General features: G+C 38.7%; 1 protein-coding gene across 9 annotated transcripts in view; it reads right to left on the bottom strand.

Annotated features, from left to right (window-relative positions):
• Nucleotides 1-245: 245 nt before the first annotated feature.
• Nucleotides 246-9,591, bottom strand: part of dnmt3bb.1 (DNA (cytosine-5-)-methyltransferase 3 beta, duplicate b.1) — a 352,173-nt gene continuing 342,827 nt past the window's right edge. For 6 of the 9 annotated variants that reach the window (XM_072514981.1, XM_072514986.1, XM_072514982.1 and 3 more), the window contains 2 exons: nt 7,292-7,329; nt 246-6,879 (listed from right to left, as the gene is read on the bottom strand). In XM_072514981.1, coding sequence (XP_072371082.1) covers nt 6,761-6,879; nt 7,292-7,329 — 157 coding nt within the window. In that variant the 3' untranslated portion in view covers nt 246-6,760. The remainder of the gene's footprint in view (nt 6,880-7,291; nt 7,330-9,591) is intronic. The other 3 variants (XM_072514983.1, XM_072514985.1, XM_072514988.1) reach the window with 1 other exon arrangement.

Below are 9,591 nucleotides of genomic sequence, written 5' to 3'. Positions count from 1 at the left end.
AAATATCATTCAATGATATCATGACTCAAATCAGATAATCCAGATCGCTGTGAAAATGTCAGTACTGAGCTCCCGCTTGGTTTTATATGTTCACATGGTGCAAAAAAGTTCTCAAATAGTTTAATTTTTGTTTTAATGGTAACTAACTCACTGATGTTGCAGATTGTGTGCTTTGATTTGGTCAAATCTTCTTATTCAAACTCTATTCAAACTATTTCAAACTCAGTGGATGTTAAAAGCAGACATATCAAAAGGGGAAAATCATTTATTGTAAACAGACAAGCAGTGCTACAATTTGTACCTCTTTCAGCTCACATATAAGAGATACAGTTAAATCCCCTTCGCCATATATTAAAATGATAGTGATACATGCCAAAACAACATTTTCATACTCACACATTTTCACAATGGAACTTTTTGTATATGTTTAAAATAAAAACCCATGAAGATCTTTATATAAAGTAATCACAATTTTGAAGTGTTTTCTTGTGGGTCATCACTACATTTTTGTAGGATGGCTCATTTGAAAGAATCCATGAGATAGAAATGATCCCATGTACAGTAGCTGCACCATATTATAAATGTTACATATTGTAAACAGTGTTGACTTGAAAGCAACAAAAATGGAGAGATAAGTTCAAGTACTGTGGAAATAATTCCACTGATTTATTTTGCGTAGTTTATGCTTTAAACTGCACACACCATTGTAGGAGTTGAAATAACTGGTAATTCTTAGTTTCATCAATTATTAAGAAAACTATGGTGTGCTGTTTTAAAATATACAGTCACATTATTTCTACAATATCTCTTTAAACAGAATGTACTCTAACTTTGTATGTGTTTACATTTTAAAAATAGACGCTAATATGAATCACTTAAAAATGCCATGGAAACAATGAACTGTAACAATGCAAAAGTGCTCAGAGTTGAATGAAGGGATAACTCAAAAGATTTTTCAGAATTGGGGAATAACTTTGTGATGATAGCTCATCACAGGGCAATGCTGTGTGTTCATGCTTGCTTAATCTGCTTACCAACTTTGTGATTGATTTTGTTAACCACATATAAAGAAAAAAATAGCACAGGCTTGAAATTCTGACTGAGATAAATACCTTGCTGATAAAGTTTTAAAATGTACAGTTAGATGCTGTTTGATAATAAACAAATGCTTGTCCCACAGGTCTTTACTACAGCTTTCAGCTAGTATTCTCTTTATGTTATTGCTGTGGATTTGTAAGCAGATTTTTGCAATGTATGGTTTGCACATGCTGAATACCTCTCATGGTCTTTTGACTCAGTGGGACAAGGTAATCCAAATTGTCTCAAGATAAATACATAATTAGAAGGTTTTCCACCACCTGAGCAACGTTTTGAGCAATATATTAATACTTTTCAAGTTGGATTTTAAAACGGTAAAATGTAGCTCCTTCCCAATAATATATTTTTAAAAATATAATACATTCAATTGAAGAGTTCCTCTGAATGTTATATGTGGATGATGTAAAAACAGATGCTGTTGTTGATCACATTCAGTTAAAAAATGTCCTTTAATTTAAATAAGCACATTCATCCTGATGGAGTGAGGAAGGAGCCTGATGTTGGCCAAAATGGCCAGGGAGCTCTTCTCCAACAGAGCTCAGCCCAGTCCTGTCCTCACTCAACATTGACACGTATTTTCTAAAATGAGTTGGGAACAGGAAACTCAAGCTGACCTTCATCTCCCTAACCCAGGGACCTTGTGACTAATTGTAATGTCTTGCAGGCATCTGAGCTAGATAACTTAACTCAATACTTTTGTTTGAACACTGTTCGGACAAGACAATGTCTTATTTTCAATTATCTTTACTGCCTATCACTGGTACCTGAATTTAGCTGCTCATTGCACCACTATGTTTTGGTTCAGCACAACTTATGCTGCTGCAAATATTTTGTGCATGATCAGAGAGAAAATATGAATGGATGTCATTCGAGGCAGAAATCCCAATGTGTACCTATCACCAACAGAAATGTAATCATTTTCCACAAAAGCATCAATATCTTGTAATTGTTTTAAAAGGTTAAAATCCAGTCCTCAAAGAGCTAACAGAAGTGATTTTTTTGGTAGCTTTGTTTCCCTTAGTAATTTTCTCCCTGCCTTATATATACATTAAAAAAAAAAAATTTAAACTACCCAATTCATTTTTTCCAATTAAGGGACAATTTGGCGTGGCCACTCCAACTAGCCTACACATTTTTGGGTTGTGGGGGCGAAACCCACACAAACGCGGGGAGACTGTGCAAACTCCACACGGACAGTGATCCAGAGCCGGGATCGAACCTAGGTGGCGTGAGGCTGCAGGGTTAACCCACTGCGCCGCCGTGCTGCCCTGGATAAGTTAACTGAAAACATCAGGGAGCTTTAGAGTTCTTTCAGTGCCTATTTGTGGTTGCTATAAGTGACCGTAAAGAGTATAATTTTCTTTTGTAATTTTTTAGTGGAATCAGTTACTTCGCTAATCCTCAATAGTTATTGTTACAGAATGTGATGACAATTCATCTTATTTAAATCCATTGTTGATGTCGTGTAATTACTGTGATGTCATTAGTTGTTACCTGTGTATATTCTATTCAGCTACTGGTATTTCAATAGTTATCTAGTTGTTCCTGTTTTTGAGTCCATATTGTAGTTCAAACGTGGTTATTTTTAGATATTAAAAAAGATTGATTTTTACTTTAAGATTAATTTGTTTTGACTACCTTTTTGTGGTCAATTAGGGCCACACGGTGGTGCAGTAGTTAGCCCTGCTGCCTCATAGCACCGAGGACCCGGGTCACTGTCCATGTGGCGTTTGCACATTCTCCCTGTAATTGCGTGGGTCTTACCCCACAACCCAAAGATGTGCAGGGCAGATGGATTGGCCACGCTAAATTGCCGCTTAATTGGAAAAAAAAAATTTGTGGTCAAGTTACCATTTTTTGGCGACGAGAATAAAAATATTTGAGTTTCAGCAAGTTCAACTCAAAGTTTTGCTAAGTTTACCAATTAGTTAGCAGCACCATGGCTATGTTGCGTCTAACAGTGAATTTGTGGAACACAATGAGGACTGGACTGAATATGTGGAAAGGTTGGAACATTTTGTCTTGGCAACTGGGATCGCAGACAAGGCTAGAAAGCACTCAATTCTGAACATGTAAAGACTTACAAGGCAGTGAGAAATTTAGCGAAACCACGGAAACCAGGGTGGGGAGGGCATTTCACTTCCTGATTTAGTTGCACTTATTCAGAACACTCATTCAGAATCATCACAATCCTGTGCATTCAGTAATTGTACAATGTTTCAAATTCTATAGCCATTTCTGGAAGAAGGGACAGTGTCGCGAACTTTGTTGTTGAATTGTGCAAGCTCTCTGAACGCTGCTAGTTTAGGGCAGTTTTGGACGACATAAAGTTCAGCATTCAGTGGTATTTGCTGGGAGAAACCACACTTCTTTTTGAAAAGGCTCGAGAAATTTCTCAGGCCATTGAAGTGGCTGCCAAGAATGCGAAAGATATTCAGAAGGCCAATGGTGGCACACAGGCATCAAGTAGATAAGGAAGCTGCAAGTAAACAGGTGAAGACAGTGGAATGTTTTAGGTGTGGAGGGTCACACTATGCAAATCGATGTAAGTTTATGGATGCAGTTTGTCACCAGTGCAACAAAAAGGGTTATTTAGTGAAGATGTGCCAGCATGCTAACAGAAAGTCGAAGGCTGAGCAGGGAACTTCAAATGCAAGGAAGCCTCAGTCAACAGTGCATGGCTTAGAAAGCTCAGACCAGGCAGAGGAGCACTATTATGACATGTTTAATATGAGTGAAGTGCGTGCAGAGCCTAATTATGCTACAGTGGAGGTCGATGGACAGAAAATAAAAGTGGAGGTGGACACAGGAGCCTCTGCATCAGTAATCAGTGAGGAGACCGTCAGGAAGATTTGGCGCTCTAAGCAAGCATAGCCCTTACTCAGGCAGGAATCAACCTTCGGACGTACACCAGTGAGAGTATACCATTGCTTGAAGCATTGGTGGTAGATATTTCAAGTAACAAGCAAGAGCATGACTTGTGGTAAAAGGGCATGGGTGTGACTGGCTCAAGAATATTCAGTTGAACTGGGCTGATATAAAGCACACAAAAGTGACAGAGGATGTAATTCAGAAATACCCCCAGGTTTTCCAAAATGAACAGAGTACATTGTGGTGCACAACAGTTAAATTGTTCGTAGATTCTCAGGCTACCTCTCGCTTTTTCAAACCAAGGACAGTGCCCTCCGCCATGAAAGCCGAAGTGGAGGAGGTGTTGATGGAGTTACGCGTGTTACTGTGCAGATCACAGCATCGTTGCAATGCTCTTGAAGATTGATGTATAATTAAGGCATTAGTTTCATTGTATTGCTGTCTTTAAAGAGGGTTAAAATTTAAGGGGGGGGGAAGAAGTTATAGAATGCTATGATTATGCATCTTTCTTAAATCCATTGCATCAGTAAGTGCGGTGACATCATTCATTGTTCCCTATGTATATTACTATTTAACTGCTGTTAGTTCTAACTCTAATTCCATTCTGTTACTGTTCTTCAATGTTTAACTAGCTGCTCCCGTTTGTGAGTCCATACTGCATTTTAAACATCATTATTTTTATATATTAAAGGAGATTAACTTTAACTTTAAGATTAACACTTTTTGACTATCTTTTTGTGTGGGGGAAGAATATAAAATGATTATTTGGATTAAATGCAGTTTAAATTCTCTTCTAATATGCTGGATTGTAATTTATTAAATATTATGTGGTTGTCAGATGTTTGAAAAGGTGAGCTGTAAAAAGAAATGTAAGTATTTTACAATCTGAGTTAAACTGGGAGTCAATTGCCTGTCTGCTAATTGCTTGGTTAATGTTAAATTTGACCATTTTACATACAAAGTTTAATCCCAGGCAAGATGAAAAATCATTGTTTTCAATGTTGGTCGTTGATTTTCTTTCAATGGCTACTCTGAATAATGCACTTTGTGCATAGTCACAAAGTTTCCCATAATTAGGCACAAATTGGCATTAAACTTGAAGCCTTTCACAAAATTGTTGGGAAGTGCAAAATTTAGACTGCTGCTGCCAGAAATGTGCCCAGAAGTGTGCCTTTGATGTTGGGATTAATACAGTTTGTTCAATCAGAGTTAAAAGATCTTTCCACTGAAAATGGTCTTTTGTACTAAACCTCAAAATTAGCCTCAAACCTGTTACCAATCCTGGAAATGCTCCAAATTGATCCAGGGTTCCTAAATTTAAAAATGATCTTGTCCCCAACATTTCACTTAGAAACGCACAAAATATCACTGGAAATATATAAGGAGCAAAAAGAAAATTGTATAATACAAAGATCCTCGTGCAGTCATGTATAAGATCAATATATATTGCTGAAGAAAATACTAAATTGGCATGCCTTGGCAGTCACTAATGTACTGAACTAGAGTGACAAGATTCACATTACCAGCTGTGATACTTCACAATGTGAGTTGTTTACCTTGCGTATAGGAGGTATGGATCAAAGGCCCAGAGCTTCCCAACCAGAGGAGGAAAGAAACTGGAGAATAAAAATCTACCTTTGCAAATAGCTCAACAGCAGCAATGTCTGAGGCTAGGGAGCAAGTCCCTTGAACAACTCTGAGCACAGTGAAAGAATAGGTAGGAAAATCTTTTAGAAATGGTTTTAAAATATAAAATCTACATTTTAACAGTAAAATAGTATTTTACTTGCTCTCATTAAATTTTTTTAAAAAAATTAAGCACTACCATAGCAAAATCACAGTCCTTTTTCAGCTCAAACATTTTTAAAGATGCATATGGAGCAGCAACAAGAATACCACTTCATCGATTAAATGTATGAACTATCTCTCCGATTGTAAACTTGACTGAGTAAGAATGGTTTCGATGAAAAGTGACAGCCCAGCTTCGGCAGGGTGTCCTCCATACGCTGCCAATAGAAATTGCCTTGATTTAAACGTATACAGTTTTCCATCTTTATATTTTTTTTGTTCATTTACACATTTTCAGCCCTTGCTAAAGTACAAAACATAAACAAATTAAACATGTCATGATTATTTACTGACTACACGTATAAACAGATTACAGAAAGAAAATACACATTGCTGAAATGTAAGTAACTATATACTGGAATACTGTTTAAACAGAACATCAACTTCAACATTTCTGAACAATAATTTTTAACTGCACTATGTTTATTTTTTATCAATAGTTTTATGATTTACTATTCATCTACCAAAATCTAACTGTGGCTACATATAACAATAAAATACTATTTTAGGTTTTAGAAAGTTGAAAATCTAAAAAGGTGGACAATAGCACCATTAAGAGTTAAAAGCCCTTAAAATCCCATAAAATGAGTGACTACAAAGTTCACTAAAAACAGTGAAGTATAATCTTCACACTACAGTAATAAAACTACAGCTAAAAGTAGGAATTCTGTCACTCTTTCATATAAAAAATGAAATTACAAAAGCTAAAACAACTATGGTAGGTGTGTTTGCTACCTACCCTGTCCTGAGTTGTGACTGAATAATGGCCACAGTATTATAAATGTACAGCATGCAACCTTCACAATAATGCCATTCAAATTTTGCGTATCACAGTATACTAATATGTTAGAACTAGTCTGAATTTGTTTCCCCATCCAAGAAAGCACCTTTATATTCCTGAAAGGCACCTATGTACTGTGTTATTCACAGGCAAAGTAATCTTTCAGTGGTGCAAACAGGTGGCGAATGACAGGCACACTCCATGACCTTCCAAGAAGTTTTTGTCGGGCTCCTCGTCCCATATTTGACACATCTGTGTAATGCACTGGAAAGCCAAAAATCCTGCAGGAAGAGAATCAAACAGCATTAAAACATCCTTTTGAAAGCATACCATTGCAACTAAAATTTACTTTGCATTCATTTCCAGAACTTGTTTATTTTACAGAAATTAATAGGGAATTAATGTTTATCAAAACTGCTCCATTAGACCACATATTATTTATCCATCAGGAACTCTATATTGTACTTAATTCGCCTGAATATCTCACATCTTGGATTTATATAGAAACTTTAAGGTAATAAAACCTCTCAAGACACTGAACAGGAGCAATATTAAACATATTTTTGTCAGTATGTATGAAAACTGTATTGGCTAGTGTTCAGAATTTATTTACAAATGGTTAAAAATAGATAAACTACTTTTCATTTTCACATTGTTTGATTCAATGCAATTCTGAAAATAACAGAAACTTACTGCTATGCAGCTTGAATAGAGTGAATCCTCCGTGAATGCTGTTCATTTTAAAAAAATATTTATAACTAATAGTCTAATTTAATGCATTAATGTTAAAGAGGAAGAATATTTACAGAATTAATACAATAGTAAGCCCTTCATTTCCTGTTGCTGCTTATTTACTTTTCAAAATGTGGTGGTTGGGAGAGACGCGTTGGTATGGCACATTCCTGTCACTGGAGAACTTTCCCATGGCATCTTGGGCCTGAATTAGCTGCCTACACCACGGAGTCAGATAGACAATAAACTAACAAAGGCCCAAATTTTGTGGGCGCACTGGTATTTTGGGCTTGGGTGGAGGCCGCCATCTTCATGGAGGTGGCTTCTCTGTGGCAGGCAGGTTCCCACTGGAGTCAGGGGCTCCATGCCCCAAAGAGGAAAGGTCACCCATACAATGCACGCTGAGCGGTCTCCTTTTCGTTTTCAGGGACCTATCAGCTTTTCCCCAAATAATTTTAAATTTAACTACACGCCGCCAAGGCTGCCTCCATGTGGAAGTTCCCTCATAGTTTGCGACTTTCCTCAGCACCGTCTACCTCTCATAATTAGAAGGCTGTATCTGAAAAAATTGTGCGCTCTCTTACCACCTGTGACATGTAAGGGCTGTGCACTTTAATTCACAGGCAAATCCTCCATTTGTCATATTCAAGAGGTTTAGGGGAGTCAGTGGCATAGTGGTAATGTCACTGGACCTGTAATCCACAGGACCAAGCTAATGTTTTGGCAACTGGGCTTCAAATACCACCACAGTAGCTGGTGAAATTTAAATTCAATGAATAAATCTGGATTTAATAGCCAATCAAACGGAGACCAGAAAACCATGTTAATTGTAAAAAAAACATCTGGTTCACTAATGCCCTTTAGGGAAGGAAATCTGCCCTCTTTACCTGCATGTGACTCCAAACCAATAGCAATGTGGCTGACTCTTAAATGCCCTCTTCAATAGACAACCAAGCCATTCAGTTGTATCATATCATAGATTATCATAGAATTTACAGTGCAGAAGGAGGCCATTCGGTCCATCGAGTCTGCACATGCTCTTGGAAAGAGCACCCTACCCAAGGCCAACACCTCCCCCCTATCCCCATAACCCAGTGACCCCACCCAATACTAAGGGCAATTTTGGACACTAAGGGCAATTTATCACGGCCAATCTACCTAACCTGCACATCTTTGGACTGTGGGAGGAAACCGGAGAACCGGGAGGAAACCCACGCACACACGGGGAGGATGTGCAGACTCCGCACAGACAGTGACCCAAGCCGGAATCGAACCTGGGACCCTGGAGCTGTGAAGCAATTGTGCTAACCACTGTGCTACCGTGCTGCCCTATGTGTTAGAAAGTCTAAAAGAAATGAGTATCGACCTGGGCACCAGAAAACACAATAGCACACCCAGCCTGTTGACCCTGCAAAGTCCTTCCGACTAACATCTGGCACGTTGTGCCATAATTCAGATACTGTCCCATAGAGTAGTCAAGCAGCAGCCTGGCATAGTGCTAAGTGTTTTCACTTCCTCCTTTTTAACCGCAGAAAGCACTTAGCATTGTTGAAGAGGCCAGTAGCTGCCAATCAGAACAAGGATGTTTCTAAACATTGCGGTTTGGATCAGCGGATGGTACTTCAGATGCATTCAAACATAAAGGGAAAGATAAATAAACAAACCTGACTGCTGTGTTTAAACCATTAAATGCCAATCAAAGGCTAGTTAAAGGTACTGCTAAATGGATGCTGAGCATTTCAAAGGATCTCAGGAGATTTCAAAGCTTGTTACATATTGTGAGCTTTCTAGGAAGACTCTGACATTCAAAAAGCATGGGGCTGAGGTAGCAGATGTGAGGAAAGGTAAAGTCTTCCTGGCTTGAATCTTCAATGAACTGTCTGATCTGCTCATCAGCTGGCCGGCAGAGCAGTTCAGAGTGAGCAGGCCATTTCAAACTTTAAGCAGGTCAGACAAGGATGATGATTTTGAAGTAGGCTGCCCGAGATCACCATGCCAGGTGTGATCTTCAAGTTGATCAGGGTTGGAAGTGGCAATCCAGAAATGGGACCCCATCCTGGAAAGAGTCCTGGAGTCAACCCCTTACCCACAGTTTGAGCCCACCCAACCCCCAGGACCCTTTGCGAACCCTCCCTCTGCTGCCTGAGAGACACATGAGCAATGGCCTAACCTCCCTCAGCCCACTCGGGGTCTAATGTGCCAGGCTAGGAGAGAAGGGCCTGTGTCTGGACGCAGGGATCGGGGCGCCTGTTCAAAATGGA

This window comes from Scyliorhinus torazame, chromosome 8 (assembly GCF_047496885.1).
Source record: "Scyliorhinus torazame isolate Kashiwa2021f chromosome 8, sScyTor2.1, whole genome shotgun sequence".
NCBI lineage: Eukaryota > Metazoa > Chordata > Chondrichthyes > Carcharhiniformes > Scyliorhinidae > Scyliorhinus > Scyliorhinus torazame.
This window is presented reverse-complemented; position numbering and strand designations above follow the sequence as displayed.